Source organism: Cricetulus griseus, chromosome 4 (genome assembly GCF_003668045.3).
Source record: "Cricetulus griseus strain 17A/GY chromosome 4, alternate assembly CriGri-PICRH-1.0, whole genome shotgun sequence".
Taxonomy (NCBI): domain Eukaryota; kingdom Metazoa; phylum Chordata; class Mammalia; order Rodentia; family Cricetidae; genus Cricetulus; species Cricetulus griseus.
This window is the reverse complement of record NC_048597.1, coordinates 84,181,456-84,202,388: the sequence shown is the minus strand read 5'-3', so window position 1 is coordinate 84,202,388 and position 20,933 is coordinate 84,181,456. Positions and strand designations below refer to the sequence as shown.

The 20,933-nt window shown below is 46.1% G+C and overlaps 1 protein-coding gene across 4 annotated transcripts in view; it reads left to right on the top strand.

Moving 5' to 3' along the window:
• Slc7a1 (solute carrier family 7 member 1) overlaps nucleotides 1–20,933 on the top strand; it is a 74,978-nt gene that overhangs the window by 49,054 nt on the left and 4,991 nt on the right. For all 4 annotated transcript variants that reach the window (XM_027413708.2, XM_027413709.2, XM_027413706.2 and 1 more), the window contains 10 exons: nucleotides 158–541; nucleotides 4,565–4,723; nucleotides 6,858–7,032; nucleotides 9,897–10,015; nucleotides 10,569–10,791; nucleotides 12,069–12,208; nucleotides 15,551–15,653; nucleotides 18,250–18,467; nucleotides 18,717–18,883; nucleotides 19,369–19,477. In XM_027413708.2, coding sequence (XP_027269509.1) covers nucleotides 172–541; nucleotides 4,565–4,723; nucleotides 6,858–7,032; nucleotides 9,897–10,015; nucleotides 10,569–10,791; nucleotides 12,069–12,208; nucleotides 15,551–15,653; nucleotides 18,250–18,467; nucleotides 18,717–18,883; nucleotides 19,369–19,477 — 1,783 coding nt within the window. In that variant the 5' untranslated portion in view covers nucleotides 158–171. The remainder of the gene's footprint in view (nucleotides 1–157; nucleotides 542–4,564; nucleotides 4,724–6,857; nucleotides 7,033–9,896; nucleotides 10,016–10,568; nucleotides 10,792–12,068; nucleotides 12,209–15,550; nucleotides 15,654–18,249; nucleotides 18,468–18,716; nucleotides 18,884–19,368; nucleotides 19,478–20,933) is intronic.

Here is a 20,933-nt window from a genome sequence, read left to right as displayed (position 1 = left end):
TCTGAAGGTTGTTGGTGGAATGCTAACCTGAAAACATTTTTAAGTAATGGCTTTATAAAGGGTTCCATCCCTGTGTTCCATCTGCAACAAAGGTTTGCTGGGGTTGAATACATGGCACTGACTGAACCAAACTCCTCTTCTTTCTCTTTTCTGACAGGTTTGCTCAGCACAATGGGTTGCAAAAACCTGCTCGGCCTGGGTCAGCAGATGCTGCGTCGGAAGGTGGTGGACTGCAGCCGAGAGGAGAGCCGGTTGTCCCGCTGCCTCAACACCTTTGACCTGGTAGCTCTTGGGGTAGGCAGCACCTTGGGTGCTGGCGTCTACGTCCTGGCTGGTGCAGTGGCCCGTGAGGATGCTGGTCCCGCCATTGTCATCTCTTTCCTGATCGCTGCCCTGGCCTCAGTGTTGGCTGGCTTGTGCTACGGAGAGTTTGGTGCCCGTGTCCCCAAGACGGGCTCAGCCTACCTCTACAGCTACGTGACAGTCGGGGAGCTCTGGGCCTTCATCACCGGTTGGAACCTGATTCTCTCCTACATCATTGGTACGTTCTCTGGTCCCCTCCAGCCTGCAGCCTTCGTCCTCTGACCCCTGTTTGTTAGGGACACTCTGCTCTCCTCTCCCCAAGGACTGACTTGGTATATCTCTCGGGGGCCCTTTAGCCTGACTACTGTTTGTAGTCACTTTTAGCGGGGAACTAAGGTGTCTTTAGGAGTCACTGTTTTGACTCCCCTCATTCTGCATCTGTTTGAGTTTGTTTTCTCTTTCTGTGATAAACACGGAGACCAAAAGCATCCTGGGGATGAAAGGGTTTAATCTCAGCTTACAGATTACATTCCATCAGTGAGGGGATGAATGTGGAGTTTTTCATCTGAACAGTCAACTCCCAAATAACCACACAGAGACTTATTAATTGTAAATGATCAGCCAATAGCTTAGGCTTGTCTCCAACCAGCTCTTACAGCTTAAATTAACCCATTTCTAATTAATCTACATGCTGCCCAAGGCTCATTTACCTCATCTATGAACTTCCCATGTTGCTTCTTCTGAATCTGTCTTCTGTAACTCGGTCTTCCTTCTTCCAGCATTCTCTCTGCCCCGAAAATTCTGCGTAGCTATTGGCCAATGAGCTTTTTTTTTTTATTAACAATGAGAGCAACACATCTCTACAGTGTACAGAAGGATTATTTATTCCACAGCAAGGGAAGTCAGAGCAGGAACCTGGAGGCAGGTGTTGATGTAGATTTTCTCCTGCCAGGGGTCCCACCGCCATTGAGCCCCCAGATAAACACACAAAGATTTACATTAGTTATGAAACTGTTAGCCGGTGGCTTGGGCTTCTTATTGGCTAGTTCTGTCTTAATTATTAACCCATTTCTGTTAATCTATATATTTCCATTACCGGAGAATGCCTGGCATGTCCTCTCTTCCCGGGTTCTACATGACTACTCCATCTGTCTACATTTTCCAGAATTCTCCTCATCTCCTAGCTCTGCCTATACATCCTGTTTGGCCAATCAGCTAATCAGTATTTTATTCATCAACCAATAAGAGAAATATATATGCAGAAGGACTTCTCCCATCAGGCAGGAGCTGAAACAGAGAACATGGAGGAGTGATGCTTACTAGCTTGCTCTCCTCTGCAACCCAGGACCACCAGCCCAGGGGTGACTAGCACCCATGGTCATCTCATCCCTCTCACATCAGTCATTAACTGAAAAGACCTGAAGACTTGCCTATGGGTCATTCTGATGGAAATGGCCCTTTAGTTAAGGCTGTCTCTTCCCCAATGACCCCAACTTGCATGAAGTTGACAAAAAGCCAAGCCAGCGCAGCACCCGTGAGCAGAGACCAAGCCAGGCCAACTACAACCATCCTTGGTAACTCAATGAATACATAGATGATAGGATAATTCTAATTTTAAAACTTAGTTTTGTTTTTGTTAGTGCCCACCCCCAGGTAATTACAGTAAATGTATCACGATAGACGACACTTTGGGAAACAGAGAAAAGCACAAAGAAGAGAAACAGAGAAGCACCCAACCTGATAACCAGCAGAAACAGTATTTCCTGGGTATTGCTTTGTTCTGGCCATTTCACTGGAGGTGTGTGATACTGTCTGAACACTTGGGGCATCCCACTGTTAACAAGTTAGCACTGAGTAGAGACACAGAGGGATCTAACCTAGGACCTTTCATATGCTAGACATATGTCCTTCCACCAGGTTATACTCCCAAATCCTAAGTATATATATTTTTAGTCTCTTTATAAACCAATTATGATGGTTTCTTCGTGGCACTATTCCCACTGACTGTATCATTGTGTATATAGGTTTATAAGTCCAGAATAACCTTACCTAATGTCCTTATGTACTATTTAGATCATATCTGTTGTTTTTCATAAATAATTACTTTGTGTAATTGTAGACATAGCCACAGTTTCTTCCCCTTGAAATATTTAAAAGGCAGAATGTCTTTTAAATCAAATGTCTTTTAGATAAAAAGTTCTGCCTATTTTAAAACCTTTGTTCACTCCAGTCCTCCATCCTACCCGGCTGTTGGGAGATTTTTCTCCGTCTAGTCTCAGTACCACTGGACCGGTTTCTCTCCACCAACCGGGTCCCCACAGACACTATGAAATAACCACTTTGAGACTTAACATTTGTTTATAATTGTTTGGCCATTGGCTCAGGCTTCTTACTGGCTACCTCTTTCTTAATTGTTAACACATTTCTATTGATCTGTGTATCTCGACATGGCCTTCGTTACCGGTAATGCCCGGGGATCCTGCTCCCAGCAGCTACTTGGTGACTCGTTGACTTCGCCTTCTTTCTCTCCATGTCTCTGTTTGAATTTCCCACCTGGCTCTATTTCTGCCTGGGTATTGGCCAAATCAACTTCTTTATTAACCAATGGTAATAAAACATATTCACAGCGTAGAGAGAGGGGCATCCTGCATCACCCCACCTTTCTTCATATATTTCACCGGGCATTAGCATTAAACACAACACCCATGAAATCTCAGTCTGTTCCCACAAGGAAACCTGGATGTGGTCCTGTGAGCCACCTTCTGGTCCTGTTGGCATCATGTCAGCATGGGGGATGCCATAGCCACCTCCTTAGGCTATCAGACAGAGACCAACGCTCAGGTGTCCAGTAGGCAGTTCTTCTCTCTCCTAGCACTACAGTGTCTGTGAGCCAGTGGAGCTTGCTCTAATGGTTCTAATGTAAAATTCATAATTTTTCTTTTCCTATGCAGCCTTCCAACTTGTAACCACAGATGACTCTGACATACCAACGCTTCTCGGTGGGAATGAAGCTTTTGTAAATGGGCTGTTACATTTCCAGGCGGTTTACCTGGGTGTAAAACAACAGTGAGCTTGAAGTGTTTGCTGCTGTTAGACCAACAAAATAATAGTCTTCCTGGGGTGCTACTTACCCATGGAAGACTCACGAAAAACGATCTGGAAATCTGTGCTCAGTCTTAGCTACTGAGGGGGGAGAGTTTTTCAGTTTTAAGAATGTGCATATGGTTATGCATTTGAAAGCCGTAATTCTGACATGGGAACAGGGTGGCCTGGGAAGAAAGTCTAGGGTATCCAGCAGGGTGGGTGGGGTCTGGACCGTCACTGCGGCGAACCAGCTTCTTTGCGCATGCAAGGCAGACAAACCATTTTTCTTCATTAGTCTCATGGTCTACGTGGACAGAATTCCTAACAGCCAAATGAAAAATGAGGTTAAATTTTTGAGTTGTTGAAAAAATACTTAGCGTGAGAGCAAATAATGAAGTTGAGTCTTTGTGTGGACCCCTCTGTGTTCTGTGAATAATTCAGACCATAGTCATGGGTGAGGCCCCCTGAAATGAAAAGAAAATGCCAGATTTGAATATTGGCCTTCCAGTGTCCTTGACAAACAGCACTGGAGAGGCAGGGGGTGTCTTCAGTATAAAAGGAGAAAGGGGGTGAGAGAGCAGCCAGTACAGCCCGCTGTTGGGGTACAGCCCCTTTGTGTGTTCTCTGTTGCTGGGGCACTTGGGACTGGCACATGGAGGTGAGATGTCACCTTCACCATAGTCCTGCACTCTGGGGAAATACCCTGGCCTAGGAGCAGAGTCCCACTCACGTGCCTCATGGGCAGGGCTGACTGGTCATTGTGCTCTCCAGAACCACTACAAATGAAATATTGCTTAGACCCTTAAAAGAGGAAAACTTGAAGTATAATTTTTACATTTCTACCAAATACACATTGTTATCTCTATATTAACAGAGTTTCAATTAATGATCAAGATTTACTCTTGTACAACTCTCTCTCTCTCTTTCTTACACACACACACACACGCACTGTAGATATTGGCTGAGGATAAAATACACTTCTGTATAAGCTCTAGCAGCCCCAGGGAGTGTGGGGCTTTACCCCACATGCTGGTAGCATCTGCTAGGGCTCAGCGCCTGCTGCTAGATGGCAACATGCTGCCTGTCTATGACCCTGCATGGGTGCTGTAACATCAAACTGATGAGGGACGTCTTGTTAACCACCCTTCTCTAATTGTCACCATGTGTTCTGTGGCAGGTACTTCAAGTGTGGCAAGAGCCTGGAGTGCGACTTTTGACGAGCTGATAGGCAAACCCATTGGAGAGTTCTCTCGGAAACACATGGCCCTGAATGCCCCTGGGGTGCTGGCCCAAAACCCTGACATATTAGCTGTGATTATAATTCTCATCTTAACAGGTAAAGCCTCATTTTGACAAAAAGCTTGTGTTGGGGTAATGGTAGAACTCCTGTTTTAAGATTACATTGTTTCTTCCATTTATTTATGTGTTCGTTCATTTTTTGGCAGTACTGGGCACGGAACCACAGCCTCACCATACCTGGCCAGTGCTTTTTCTAGAAAGCCCCCAGCCCCTCTTGCTTTCTTGCCTTGTCTCTCTGGTGCTCCTTCCCCCATTTCTTTGGTTTCTCTTGTAATGTATTTGTTTTTCTCCCTGTCCCAATGGTTGCTTCCAGCTCATCCCAGGGTTGGCCTGTTGTAATAACTGCTGAGACCTGTGGTGTTTAGTTAAAAGTGAGAGTCTCGGGTGAGGTTTTGTTAGCACTGAAGGCTCTTTGTCCTTTTGACTCAGTGGATGACCATTCGGATAAGAAACTAATAGTTTGTCTGCCAGGAAAATGCAGGGCAGCGATCTCCCGCTGGAAGAGGAATGTATGCCTGGTTTTTCTAAGGCATCTTGGGTGGTTTTACTTACATTTCACATCCATGAAAACACCCTTTGAATACATAAGTTGTAGTTGCCGAATTTGAAAATTCCAAGTACTGCAGGGCACAGCCAGTGGCAGTTTCCTGCTAGCGACATTGGTCTGTGTCTCTGATGTTCAGGTAAATGTCTTTCTCCACTGAGCATTTCCTAGACACACCCGGAGCTTCAACACAGGCAGTTCTCATCACACAGTAGAAGTTATAATGTCTTGGGTGAATCTCAAAAGTTCCTTCCACACTGCATAATTGAAGTCATCTCACCCAGGCTGGCCTTGACAGTATTTTTGGTCCAGCTGGCAGAAACATGTATCAGAAAAGATGCTTGTACAACTACAGTTAGATTTTTATTTTCATAAACACATGAGGGAGGGACACTAAGGAAAACAATACATTGGGGCATAGTGGCATTCTTCCCCTCTGAGAAGTTACTCGATCAGAATTCATCTGATGTGTTTTATGGTTTTTCTTACAGAGGTGTGGAAGTTGCCCATGGGAAGGCCATGATCTGGAATCATGTTGGTTGGGTCCTGGGTGACACTGCCCCCCTTTTCAGATCCATCATGATTTAGCCACATGTTAACTATCTTTTTATCACTGTGACAAATGTCTGAGTTCACATTGTATCAAGAATAAAGATTTATTTAGGCTCACAGTGTTTGCGGCCTCAGGCCATTCAGGCAGAATATTGTGACGGGAGCATGAGGCTGAGCCAAACCGTTCATTCATGACTGGACAGAAAGGAAGAGATCGAATCCATCCTGTCTTACAATCTACAATTCCCTTCAAGGGCAACCCCCACAACCTAACGATCTCCCAGCATTCCCTACATCCTGAAAGCTCTGCCTCCCAATAGCACCACCTAGTGGAATATACCTTTATTACACAAGCTCTCTCTCTCTCTCTCTCTCTCTCTCTCTCTCTCTCTCTCTCTCTCTCTCTCTGTGTGTGTGTGTTGGGAGGCTGGGAGGGCTTAAAATTCTAAACTGTGTGGGAGTCCCAAGGCTGTGTGGATGCCTTAAAGACAGTGCAGTTTTGAGGTTCCTGTACTCTGTCACTTGCTTATTCTGTTTTGTTTTAAGTTTATGAGCTAGAACTGATCAAATTTAGACATTATTTTATATATACTAAGTATGAGGAGGGACCACATATGCTACCAGTTTCTAGAACACAAAGGATTGTTACTACCATCGTGACTAGTGTCGCCAAGTCAACCTGCAACATTCCTCATCCAGAAGCCTCTCATTCTACCAAGAAGTTGAACCAAGTGACATTTCCTCAGAGAGAAATGGATCAAGGCTCTGTCCATCCTCCACCAAGGGCTTGCTCTTCGTGGAAGGCTGAGTGCCATGGTCCAGACTTCTGCAGGGCTTTAGTGAACTGCAGTAGCATCCTCAGATCCCTGAGAATCCCGAGTGCGAGCACCGCACTGTCCTAGAGCAACAGACAGTTCAGCCATGCTCTTCGAGGCTCACAGAGATCTTTGGAGGTCCCATGCCCAGTGCCTTCTTCCTCCCCTCCATCTTCTTGTCCCCTGCTCGAATGGACGAAACTGGTGTATGGTATATGGCTAACATGTCTACATGATTTTCTGTTTGTGCCTTTTCTTAGGATTGTTAACGCTTGGTGTGAAAGAATCAGCCATGGTCAACAAAATCTTTACCTGTATTAATGTTCTGGTCTTATGCTTCATCATGGTGTCGGGATTCGTGAAAGGGTCCATTAAAAACTGGCAGCTCACGGAGGAGGACTTCTTGAATAGATCCAGCCCTCTCTGTGGCAACAAGTAAGTTTATCTTGTGTATTGCTTTGGCATGTGACAGACAGTTCTCTGTATTTGGCATTTCAGATCATATACAGGTGTTGGGTGTTGCAGTTCATAGGGCAATACATACCTTTAGATATTACATGATTTTAACTTATTTTGTAAAAGTGCTTTTTTTCCCCCCAGTGAAGTAGCTAAGGAGTTTTATTTTTTAAAATGAATTGATTAGTGTATTTATTTACTGTGTAGATCTGGCTGGCCTCCAGCTCATAGAAATCTACCTGCTTTTGCCTCCCAAGTGCTGAGACTAGATGTGTATGCCACCACACTTCTCCTACATTGTCTTCAACAAGTTCCAATTATTTAGGAAACAAGCCAAATCATTATAATGTCACTTTAATCTTCTTGGTCAAATTTTCAGGTGAATCTCAGTGTCTTAGGACACACAACAGAAGTTGTCTGTGATTCTGTTTTCATTAAGGCTAATGCTTAAGTTGCTATGATGAAGGGACCTTTGTGAGACACCGTGACTTTTTATGGTAGTGGCTACCCATCTTGGAACTCCAGATGTCTTTGTTTGTTATGTCCTACCAAGTGACAACTTTTGTAGGCTTCTTGTCTGGACTGGGTATTTGAGCATACCTCAGATTTTCCAGAAGGGGAAATAGAATAAGATATGGACAGGGTATTCCCAAGGTTATCTGAAGGTTGGTCTGGAACACCTCTTCCACACCCCCACCCCAGCCCATCCACACCCCATCTTCATTCCCTCTACCAGAATTCAGTGAGTAGCCACATATACCTACGGGGGGGGTGGGGGTGGGGGGGGATGGGGGTTGGGGTGGTAGGCTGAGATGTGCTAGCCTATGATAGGGCCTATGGCAGTCACACATACCACGCTGGTCACTGGCTACAGCCCAGGTGTCTAGCCTGTATTACTACTACAATGGAAACACAAAAAATGTTGAATCAAATACACAAAACTCCATAGTACTACCATCCTGTAATTGTCAGTTCAAATACAAGTATCTTTTCCCGTCCTAAGTTCTATGGAGCAATGAGGACTTTTACTGCCTCATTGCCAAGCATTCTGGAGCTAGTTATATTTACTCCAAATTTATTGGTCCGTATGAATTTAAGGTGGAGTGAAGCCAACTCAAAAATGCTCTTTGAAGTCCCACAGTAGACTTTGGAAACTCTGGAGATCACATTTCATTGGCTGCTATTTACAGGCAGGAGTGAAACGCAGAGGGCTTTCCTTGTTTCCTCAGCGGCCAGCTGAGGTTTAAGTTTGTTTTTGCAGATTGCATGGGCTACCAACAGTCATTGCAGTTCGTGCACTGGCCACTGTTGGGATGGTTTATACAGCACTGACCTCCCAGACAAAGGTGACATTTGTTGTCTGGGTGGGGCCTTAAGTCCATTTGAAGACCAGAGGGACTGCTGGGCCACAGGGCACCCGCCACTTTAGGAGCAGAGTTCTACAGGCCTGGAGCCTAGCTGGCTCTTCCTCGTTACTAAAGTCTGTAAATGGCCTTATGCAATGTGTTCATTCATTTCCCCTTTTCCAGCTATAGATCCACACTTCTCACAATTGCCCTGTGTAGTCACATATGAAGTTGCCTGTCCCTCAGTGAGAGCTCTACACCCCCTTCCTGAACCCCATCACATAGAGGACCTCCAGCGATCATGATGCTGGGGATATTCTAATTAATTTCCTGTCGGTGTGATAAAACACTGACTAAAAGCAACGTGGGGGGCGGGGGTAGTGAATTTGTTTTGTTTACACTTCCAGTTCACAGTTCATCCTTGAGGGAAGTCAGAGCAGGAACCTAGAGGCCTGACTTCATGTGTTGGGTGGGATCTAAGGAAAGGTGTGGCAGGGACTCTGTGGAATGGTTTATCCTCACCCATGGTTTTGTGCTCATTCTATCAGTTGGGGAAGGCTGTGTGAGCCCCTTGTTACACGTCAGGGCAGACCCCTGTCAGGTGCTTCCCTCTGTCTCCTCTTTAGCAAGCTATCCAAAGCTCTTTCCTCTGTTTTTGGTTATTCCTCTGCACTGTCCGCATGACTAGCCCTTTGTTCTTTTCTGGGAGTCCAGTCTTCTCCCCTCTCATTTAATAACTGGACTTTGCATTTCTCTGTACGTACAGCCTTTCACTCCCCAGGGCCTCCTGCCTGATTCTTCTTCAAAGCAAGCCTTCAGTGGCGACACTCACACTTTACCTACAGCCATTCCCCCACACACATGGGTGCTTCAGGAATGCTGCGGTTGAATAAAAATCAGTCTGCTTGTGTAAAACCTTAACTTGTTTATAAATACTGTTTTAAGCAGGGAGGGGTTTGGTCCTGCCTCAACTTGGTATGCTAGACTTTGTTGACTCCTCAAGGAAGACCTCACCCCCTCTGAGGAGTGGGTGGGGTGGGTGGAGAAGGGGAGGTAGGAGGAACTGGGGTTGGTATGTAAAATGAAAAATAATTTTTTTCAAATAATTAAAAAAAAGAAATACCTGCTTTTAGACTCAAGCTCCTGGTGCATACATGGCCTGGGTCAGAGATGGCGTCCCCAGCTGATGGCTTCCTGGGGAGGAGAATGGGAAGGGACCAGATGCAATGTTGAAGCTTGCCTGAGTCCCATTAGACTCCTGCCTCTACCTGTCAAAGTCTCAACATAGAAAATGCTTCTGGAAGTGTTAATAGTGTGTGCCACTGGGGCTCCTGGCCTTGGGGAGGAGAGGCCTGCTACCCACTGAATGCCCTCACTGGAGGACTGGGGACTGTGGAGCAAGAGACTTAAGCCCTGTACCTTTTCTTCAGAGCAGCACTGTCCCCAAAATGAAACTGCAGCAGGTGTTCTAGTCTTTGCTTTTTTTTTTTTTCCTAGTGACACAAATGTAAAGCATGGTGAGGGAGGGTTCATGCCCTTCGGATTCTCTGGCGTCCTGTCGGGGGCAGCGACCTGCTTTTACGCCTTTGTGGGCTTTGACTGCATTGCCACCACAGGTATGTGGACTTTCCTCCCGTGGGGGCCCTGCCCCCTTGCAGGCACTGCTAGCAATTCCTTTCCTGTTGGCACATTCCACTTGCTGTTCTGGTCCCACAGGAGTAACCGTGCAGATTTGTCGTTTCCTGCTGATCTCTTCTCACTCTCTCTGTCGCCTTCCTACATCCCCTAGGAGCAGGCCCCGACAGGAAATTACATCATTAACACAAGCAGGGCTCTGTCATTAGAGTGGGACAATGACAGTGTGGCTGCAGCCTGATTTCATATCTGCACATCCAAGCCATTGTAATGACAACGTCCTGGCAGATTGGGGCCCCTTGAGCCTCGCAGCTTCTCAGCCAAAGGAAACGTGCCTCTCCCTTAGCTGACCTGTGATAGAAAGGTTGGGAACACCCTCCCAGGCTGCAGTTGTGTGGTGGGTCATGGGAAGGTCAGAAGACCCCAGTTCCTGCAGGCTGAGCCCTGTGGGGCATGCATTTCAGTGTGATCATGGGGAGGATGCCAGGCCTCTTGCTCTCTTCCCCCTCATTGACTGACACCCTCTGCTTCCAGGTGAAGAAGTCAAGAACCCCCAGAAGGCCATCCCCGTGGGCATCGTGGCGTCCCTCCTCATTTGCTTCGTAGCTTACTTCGGGGTGTCTGCAGCCCTCACGCTCATGATGCCTTACTCCTGCCTGGACACTGACAGCCCACTGCCTGGTGCCTTCAAGTACAGTGGCTGGGAAGGAGCTAAGTATGCAGTGGCTGTCGGCTCCCTCTGCGCACTCTCTGCCAGGTGAGGACGGCTTCCTGAGTGCTTCCAATGGCTTGTGCGTATTAACCCCAGCACCCCAACACCAGTGGCGTGGCTAGTGCGTTTTGTTGCTATCTGCTATTTGTGTTATTAATATGGGTGTTCCCCTTTATTCATGGAGAACTACACTCTGAGACCTCCATTGGATTCCTGAAACAATAGATTGTTCCAAACCCTATATAACATTCTCACAGTAAGATTGACACCAGTAGCTAAGGGTATAATGGAAGCATTGTTGTGTACTGACATTAAGAAAAAGCTAAAACTATCAATGGCATATTTCTGGAATTTTCCATTAATATTTTTCATACTGTATTTGACACGGGTAAAAGACTACAGAAGGCAAAACTAGGTAAGGGGAAACCACTGTACTTTTGAAAAGAACTGGAGCCAACTTTTGTATGTGATGCTTGGCAAGGAAATGGCTTCCTGCCTCTGACTCTGGCCTCTCCAACCAGGGCCCCCATCTTTGATGACTGTATTGTTGGCCTTCAGTTTGGCTGTAAGGCAGAAGCTCCTTTGAGTAAAGGAGTGGGTGCCTTTTAATGAGACACATAACCCCGAACACATGCACACACATATGTGTGCATGCACACACACACACACACACACACACACACACACACACACACAGTGCTTCCCCACCAGCTTGTGTAAACAGTTTACACATATGTGCAAACAGGAGCTACCTGCACATATGTGCATATGAACATACACACACTGGTGCATGCAAACACACACACATACATTCACATGCATGCACACACACACAATGCTTTCCCTCCAGCTTGTGTAAACAGTTTACACATACACATACTTGTACATGCACACACACACACACACACACACACACACACACACACTCAAACATGCACACATATCTGCATCCACACACATATACTACACACACACACTGCTTCCCCAATGGCTTGTATAAACAGGAACTGTTTGCTAATGCTTGGCCTTAGCCAGGAATGACTGAAGACATAAATGCAAGAGCTCCCTCATGGATGTTGCCCCAGGATCTCATGATCCTTTCTGTTAGGTGCCCCTAGTCTGTTCATTGGTCTTACACCTACTCTGTGAGTTTTGTGAAGCACTGAGTCCCAGAGCCCTGGGTGCCACTGGGTGGTAAGCATTGTGGAGGGAGTGGTTCTTGTTGAAGGCAGACACCTCTCCTTGGCCCTGCCTGGGTCTGCTGAGGCCTTGTTTGCCAGTGACATACGTTTACTCACGTGTTTTTCCCTTTTCTCACCCAGTCTCCTAGGCTCCATGTTTCCCATGCCCCGAGTAATCTACGCCATGGCTGAAGACGGACTACTGTTTAAATATTTGGCCAGAGTCAACAAGAGGACCAAAACACCAGTAATTGCTACACTGACCTCAGGCGCCATTGCTGGTAAAGATTGGAATTTATTTCCGGTGCTACTGTTTGAACAACTAAGCCAGCATTCCTAGCGAGGCATCTTGAAGTTTACCTGTCTGTGGGAACTGTAAAAAAGCCACAACTCATCCATTAGAGCTTTTGAAACTATAGCTTTTTACACTCAGAACCTGGTTCACGAAAATATAACTGCATGAAAAAAAATATTTTTAGGTTTGGCTTACGTGATGGGTGTTTTGCCTGTATGTATGTGCACCCAGTGTGTGATTGGTACCCATGGAAGCCAGAAGAGGGCATCAGATCCCCCAGAACTGGAGTTACAGATGGTTGTGAGCCAACACGTGTGTGCTGGGAACTGAACTTGGGTCCTTTACAAGAGCAGCCAATTCTCTTAACTGCTGAGCTGTCTCTCCACTCCTAGATAACTGTACATTTGATGAAAGACAGTGAAGGCAGGTTTATAGATGATGGGTTGGAGTTATTCTTAGAGTTTAACTCTTACAGTGGTCTCTATAGGCAAAGCTCACAAACACACAACCATTCCTTCAAAGCCACCCATCATCCCTGCCTAGTGTTTCCCTGTGTAGAATTTGGGAGGGTGGCCTCTTGCGTAATCCAAGCCAAAAGTACTCTTGGGTAAACACCAGCAAGTCTAGTGTCCATGCATATTAGCTTATTGATTGCCTGGAGCATGAATGTCCCTCACAGTCATTTTTTTGTAAACATGCACCATCTCTCTCCCAGGAGGCATATACAGGGTTTTGCTGTTTGCCCTCAAATAGTGGTAGACCCAGAGCCAAGGAAGTTTTCTTTTGCCATCATCATGTTCATCCCCAAGAGTGCAGCTGTGGTAGATGAACTAGGTGCACTAAAGGATCTCTAAGCCATCTGATGGGGGTAAGGGGGGTGACCCAGAGGAAGCCCATGTGCATACTTCCTCGTGTCCAGCTGGAGAAGTGGTGGCCTGAAGAGGCCCAGGGTCACACCCAGGAAGGCTGAGCTGCTCTTGATTTCTGTTTGTGTTCATGCCAGAAGCAGTTCCTTGCAGGATCCGACTAGCACCGGGTCTGTTTTTGATCTTTCAGGACACAGGGTACCATACAATTTGTATCTCAGTGTCTTATCAAATGGCTACTAGTAAGACAATGGACCATTTCTACCTACCTACCTACCTATCTATCTACCTATCTATCTTTGGTTTTTTGAGACAGTATCTCTGGGTAGCCTTGACTGTTTTGGAACTCACTATGTAGACCAGGCTGGCCTCAAACTCACAGAGATCTGCCTGCCTCTGCCCCCCTGAGGACTGGGATTAAAGGCATGCCTCACCACCACCTGGCTGACAATTGGCCATCTTAAATGAGCAAATGATTTATTAGTATTCATACCTTAATAAAGTATTTTAGTTTTGTGACTATTATTATATTTAAAAAAAGAAAACAAATTTAAAATTGTTTACCAATAGTTCTGCATGTAATTACCGTAGTAGGTTCTGGGGCATCAGGTCACTGCAGTGACCGAGGACTTTGTTAAGTTCCCACATAATTTGATGTAGTTTCCTTGCTGTGCTCACAAAAGGAGGTCAAACCATGACCTTTTGAGTGGCTGTAAAGGACACACCACTTGCCAAACCAAGAGTTGGTCCATTTTTTCCCCTTTTGGTAGGATTGATATTTGGTGTTCTAAAATCACCTGGCATGGTAGCAGTTTTTTTTTTTTTTTTTTTTTTTTTTTTTTTTTTTTTTTTTTTTTTTTTTTTTCTGTGAGCACGAATGGAGGCGAGGGTGGCATGTGCTATCCAAAAGTGTTCCAATTATATGAAAGGCCTCCACTGCTTCTCTAATCTAACTATTTATTATCAATTTAAATTTGCTTGGCTTGCATTGATCTGGTGGGGCTTCAAAGATGTGTGTGGGAAATGGATAGTTCCATGATTCTGCTTTAATTTGTATTGATTTACATATTATTTGAAAATATCCCAAGTAGATCCTGCCAAATTATTTTTTAAATGGGAAAACTGACATAATATACTGACATAAATAGAACACGGGGAATTTTTAAATAAACACGTGTTTATCATGCCACTAGATCTTGTACGTACTAGGCCAGTGCTCTACCACAGGCCCAGACCTCCCAAGCATGTATGTTCAGTTCTTCTAAAGACCGAAGTCGGGGGGGGGGGGCAGGATGGCAAGGTTTGTTTGGTGACAGGGATAGTACCATTTAGGAATACCTTTGAAACTTTTCACACGTGAGGATAACTGTTTTCCCTACTTACCTGCCTAGAGTAGGAGCTCCTGTGAGTCTTTCCCGAGCAGGCTTCCCATCACCATCATCTCCTGATACACGTATCTTTAGATGATACTCTAGGAGGCCAGACACTGTGGTCTGCCCTCTTCAAGGCTGGGTACCTAGAACTTAGTGACTGGCTGGCTGAATGGATGGATGGTGGATGGAGGAGGAGTGGGTGGTTGAAGGAAGGATGCGTGGATGGATGACTGAAGCATGGATGGATGGAACAAGGATGGATAGATGCATGTGTGAATAGACAAGATGGGGCGCGTTCAGGGTGGTATCGCCATAGACGCATGTATGAATAGAGCATGGATGGAGGGAGGGAGGAATGGTGGATGGGAGAATGGATGGAGGATGGCTGCAGAAACGGAAGAAAGACATGAGCAGATGGAGGATGGGTGGATGGATGGATGGAATACAGATGAATGACCATAGATGGAGGAAGATGAATGGGTGGAAGATAGATGTACAGATGGTCGTGTGGATGTGGCTGTCTGTGAGTCACCAACATGTGGCAGAAGTCACAGTAGGGTCAGAGTTGCAAGAATCTGATGCAGATCCTGGCTCTCCCATCTACTAGCTGTATATCCTTAGCTCAACTTGCTACTTACAGTATTCATCTGTAGTGTTGAGTTGGCTTGAAAAATTATTCCCCCCCAAAAAAAAAAGTATTCTCTATGAAAATTTCTTTTTTTTTTTTAAGATTTATTTATTTATTTATTGTTTTGTGTGCCGTGTTCTGTCTGCGTGCATCCCTGCAGGCCAGAAGAGGGCACCAGATCTCATTACAGATGGTTGTGAGCCACCATGTGGTTGCTGGGAATTGATCTCAGGTCCTCTGGAAGAGCAGCCAGTGCTCTTAACCACTGAGCCATCTCTCCAGCCGGCTCTATGCAAATTTCAATGTTAATTATTTCTACTGTTTCTTGAGCCTGTCTTCACCTGAGCAATGTCTGTCTCCTGGACAATGGCTGAGTGAGGGTGGGACTGGGAGTACCCCGAATTACAGATGTGCGGTCGGGTAGAGGGCCACTTGCAAGCTGATGTCTGTCTTCTCCCCAGCTGTGATGGCCTTCCTCTTTGAATTGAAGGACCTGGTAGACCTCATGTCCATTGGCACGCTCCTGGCTTACTCTTTGGTGGCTGCCTGTGTATTAGTCTTAAGGTATGTATGGCTTTCCTGGGTTCCACGACAAATGTTAAACAACCCTATTATGGCTGGGTTTTTTTTTTTTAACCGTTCTGACAAATGGTTTGTAAGTTTATAAGGTACAATTTTCAGGCCATATTAGCTCTGTTGGGGGCTGCTGAGTAGAAGGTGGGGTGAAGTCAGTGGTTGCCCCCTCCCCCGTTTTGTCGTCTTGTCTCATCCATGTGCTACCCCCCTCCCAGCACACGAGCTGCTTCCTCCTATCATGTCCTCTGTTTCTCTGGCTAAATGTCCTCAACAGCAGCATTGATCTGAATCTGGGATATGAAATTTAGAAGGCTTAGGGCAATGACTTCAGTTGGCCCAATTGTTGGGAAAAATGATCCTGGGGGCTAGCCCTAGATTACATCAGAAGAATCTAAGGCCTATGACCCAGGTCCATGTGGTGCTTCTGTAGCCTGCTTTTACTGGTGCTTGGGAGTGAACCCCATAACATGGTGTGGTGTAGCTTTTGGACACTGGGTTCTAATTGTGTATCTTTTAAAGGCTTTAGGGCTACAGGAGCTTGGTGCCATAGTGTCTCACCCACCCAGAAGTGCCCAAAGCACATGCCTGGGCTCCAACTTTGCTTGGACATGGAGGAACAGAGAGCTCTAAGGCCTTTGTCATGAGAACATGTATTCACAATGACTGTTGTTTGTCACCTGTTATTGGGGTTTTTTACTCTTTACTCTTTTGGCTTTTGAGGGGGCCTGCTACCCAGCTCCCAGATAAATCATACATGGAGTCTTATTCTTTCTTATAAATGCCCAGCCTTAGCTTGGCTTATTTCTAGCCAGTTTTTCTTAAATTATCCCATCTACCTTTTGCCTCTGGGCTTTTCTCTCTCTCTCTCTCTCTCTCTCTCTCTCTCTCTCTCTCTCTCTCTCTCTCTCTCTCTCTCTCTTTTTTTTTTTTTTTACTTCTGTATATCTTACTTTCACCCCGTGGGTGGCTGGCCCCTTCTTTTCTGGCTCCTTGATCTCTCATCCTTTCTTTTTTTCTCATCCTATTTATTCTCTCTGCTTGCCAGTCTGCTTATCCTTTCTCCTGCCTAGCTATTGGCAGGTCAGCTCTTTATTAGACCTATCAGATATTTCAGACAGGCAAAGTAACACAGCTCACAGAGTTAAACAAATGCAACATAAAAGAATGCAACAAATCTTTGCATCATTAAGCAAATGTTCCACAGCATAAAAACAAATGTAACACATCTTAAAATAGTATTCTATAACAGTCACCCAGCCAGAGCTTCCCTCTTTTCAGGTGTTTCTCCTTAGAAGGCAAATAGCTTCATTTTTTTTCAGCATTCAATTTCCATAAAACTTGGACTGGTTCCTACTAGAGATGTTGCAGGCTCAGCTCAGGCAAGTTCATGGACCTCTGTTCAATTCTAGAGGCATAACACCAACATGTTCTTTGAGTTCTACTTTCTTGATTGGCCAAATTACCATGCATTTGTGGGTCTATGGGAAGAACAGTTAGCTATCTCGCTGCATACTCTTCTTGTGCTTGGAATTGATCATCTGCAAAACAAGTCAAAAGGTATTCTGCTTTTAAAAGCTAGTGAGAACCTGTCCAGTTGGAAAGGCAAGGAACCACGTCATATGAATGTATGCTTCATCTGTGGGTAGCTTGTGTCTTGGAAGTCATGCCACAGGCATGGCTGGCTCTGTAGTTACTCCAAGGCACTTAGAGGTTTAGAATAGCTTTGTCCAGTTAGGTCATGCAGACAGAGCTTACCCATCCACCAGTAGTCAATGACTCTCCAGCTTCCTACAGCAAGTGGAATGCCAGTGTTAGCACTTCTTGACTTTGTACTCCCTTTGAGCTCTGGGCAACAAGGGTTTGGTGAGAAGTGCCCTAACATTGTCATATTCAAGGGCTACTGCTACTTCTTTGATCAAGAGAACCTCTCTGGGACATTTCATTGGACCACTTCCCAATGGTTTCCCTATTCTACCCAAAGTGAAGACACCACGGTTGAGTATTGGCCTGAGAAGGAAGGACTTGATCTGTCCTTTGTTCTTGTATTGCTAAATACTGCACCATTCTACCCATTTATGTCCAGTGTCTCAGGCACCTTATCTTTAAAGGCTCATTGAGAACTTAATCTGATCTTTGTTTTTGTGGGGGAGGGGTATAGACAGTGTTCCTCTGTGTGACGACAGCCTTGGCTGCCTGAAACTCACTTGTAGACCAGCCTGGCCTCAAAGTCACAAGAGGTCCACCTCCCTCTGCCTCCTGAGTGCTGGGATTAAAGGTGTGTGTGTGTCTTTTCTTTATTTATTTTTCTTTTTGACTTTTTTTTGAGACAGGGTTGTAATCCTAGCCGTCCTGGAACTGGCTCTGTAGACCAGGCTGGCCTTGAACTCACTGAGACCCACCTTCAATTTTATTTATATTTGTTTTTATTATTTTATTATATTTATTACTTTACGTGTATTTTGCCTGCATGTCCATCTGTTCACTTTGTGTGCTGGTGCTTGAGGAGGTGATGAGCCTCCATGTGGGGCTGGGAATGGAAACAAGAGCAGATAACAGCACTCATGCTGTGGGCATGTCTTTACAGGTACCAGCCCGAGCAACCTAACCTGGTATACCAGATGGCCAGAACCACCGATGAGTTGGATCAAGTTGACCAGAATGAGCTGGTCAGCGCCAGTGACTCCCAGACAGGCTTTTTACCAGTAGCCGAGAAGTTTTCTCTGAAAACGGTACTCTCACCCAAGAATCTGGAACCATCCAAATTCTCAGGGCTCATTGTGAATGTATCAGCAAGCCTCCTAGGTAAGATACCCACCTTTTTCCCCGGGAAGGGTTTTGGAGTCTGGCTTCTTGGTGTTGTGTGGTTTCTGGTCCACAGGGATGTGAGTTGGGTTGCAATTGGGGGGTGGGGGTAAATGGAAAAGACGAGTGACAACAGCTTTTCATTGTCATTTAATTCATGACCTGGACACTGGGTCTCCTTCGGAAGATTTGGAAAGATGTATGATACATACGGGGATTCTCCCCCACTCTCCTTTTTTTCTCTTTTAGCTGTTCTTATCATCATCGTGTGCATTGTGGCCGTGCTTGCAAGAGAGGCTCTAGCTGAAGGGACACTGTGGGCAGTCTTTGTGATGACAGGGTCGGTCCTCCTTTGCATGCTGGTGACAGGCATCATCTGGAGACAGCCTGAGAGCAAAACCAAGCTCTCATTTAAGGTGAGCAGCTTGGCAGGCCTGTAGGGAGTATACTGACAGGTCACAGACATTGTTTTTCTGTTGGGAAACTGAGACTTTTTGGCTAAGCCAGACCTGGGAATGTCAGTAGGGGTGGGGGTGGGGATATGGGGTTGTGGATAACTCTTGCCAGCTAAGCTCAGGAACTCTTGGAGCACAAAATGCCATGCTAAGTCAGGGCTTGTCTCTGGAAATAGGAACTTCTCTATCTCCCTGGTCCTCAGTTAGTGGGACACACCTTGCCTCCAAGGGTCTTTTATTAAATGTCCTGATGTCATGGCATTGCTTGGCATTGGAGGTGACCAAGGCATTTGCAGTTGTCAAATAATAGTAACACAGTTTAACCTTGGGAATAAAATGGACAGTCTTCTAGTCCCTTTAGGGGGAACGTGTGGGCAATTCTGTTTGGCGCAGGCTGTTGAGTTTGCCACCCTCATCAGATCTGATACTGCCTCATGTCTCTGCAGGTACCCTTTGTCCCCATACTTCCCATCTTGAGTATCTTCGTGAATGTCTATCTCATGATGCAGCTGGATCAGGGCACATGGGTCCGGTTCGCAGTGTGGATGCTGATAGGTATGTGAGATCATGGGTCTTGCTGAGTGACACACGCCCAGGATCCTAGCATCTCTTGGAGTCTCCTCTGTGGGGTCGCTCCTTCTCCCTGCTGCTTCTTAGCTGGATAGTCAATGCTGCAGAGCCTGCCTCCTTCACCTATGCTAACATAAAGAAACACGGTAATCAGTGTCTTGTTCTAAAACAACATTGAACTCTCGGTATACATTGTAGGACCTCCTTCCTCTTTAAATACTTTTAATAGGCTGTTGCCCAAGACAGTTATCTCACCAAGCTTGATCTTGACCTTTAAAAAGTGTGACGTATGAGTGCTAGTTATTCATAAAGCACCAGTTACTCTAGACTGAAAGTCCGGGCCGTACCTGCTTGGCCAGCACCCGGCCTGTATAGGCTCGAGGCTCTTCAGAGTACCTCTGCTGGCAGGGCAGCACGTGGTGAGGCTTCCTGTCAAGTGGGAGGCTCTTGATGGACTGACAGAAGGCAACCAGGGCTTGATGCTACTTGGTGTCTAGGTACAGTTTAGTCTGGGGTTACCTGCTTGGCAGCCTTCACTAGGGCTGATGGTGTGTGCCCCCACCCCATCCTCCCACTCCAGGCATCTAACGCTGGGGCTATAGGAGCCGGTTTCAGTCCTTTGCATTCAGTGCTTGGGTGGTGGTGCTGACAGCCTTGGGGGAGGAGTCTTGATGTTTATCCTGGGACCATGCCTTTGACAAGCCTTTCAACCCTAGGACCCTGGGAGCCCTGAGTAGCACCTTTCACCTTTTCTTTGTACATCCCAGGAAAAGTTCCTCATTTGCTTTAAAATCCAAGAGCTGCCCACAACCCACTAGGACCCATTTCTTGGTGGGGATGCGTGTTCCCGACATCCCTAAAGAGGTGCCTGTGTTGTAGAGTGTGAAGTCATTTCCTGGACTCCAGGCATCAGAGCCCTTCAGGACTGCATTCCTGTGTAGGTTGCACAGGTGGTCGTCCTGAGCCATGTGGTCATAGTCCCTTGTGGGTAGCTCCAAGCACCCCTGCAGATGTGGGGTCCCTGGGTGCCAGCACAGTGCTCTGCATCCTGTGTTCACTATGTTTCCTGGTGTTGACTGTCTTCTTCAGTCTAAGGGTTACTTATATTTAAAAAAAAAACAAAAACAAAAACAAAAAAACAGTAGGCCAATCTAGGTAGAGTACCTGCTAAAAGTCCCACTCTGTGAAGGAACAGTGTCTCTCAGATACTCTGAGGCCACCTAGTGGCAGACAACAGCCCAACATCCTGCTCCTCAGGGAGGCCATCGTGTGACCACCTACATAGCTTTGACACAGTGGAAGCAGGACAGTGACTGTGGCTGACCTCATCTCTGGGGCCCTGTTTTGCCTCTTGAAGTGTTGGAGTCTGCCTGGGCAGCCCCCGGTGACTCTTAAGCCAGTCTGGGTCTGGCAGTCCAGCCTGCTTTCTTCACACCTCTCT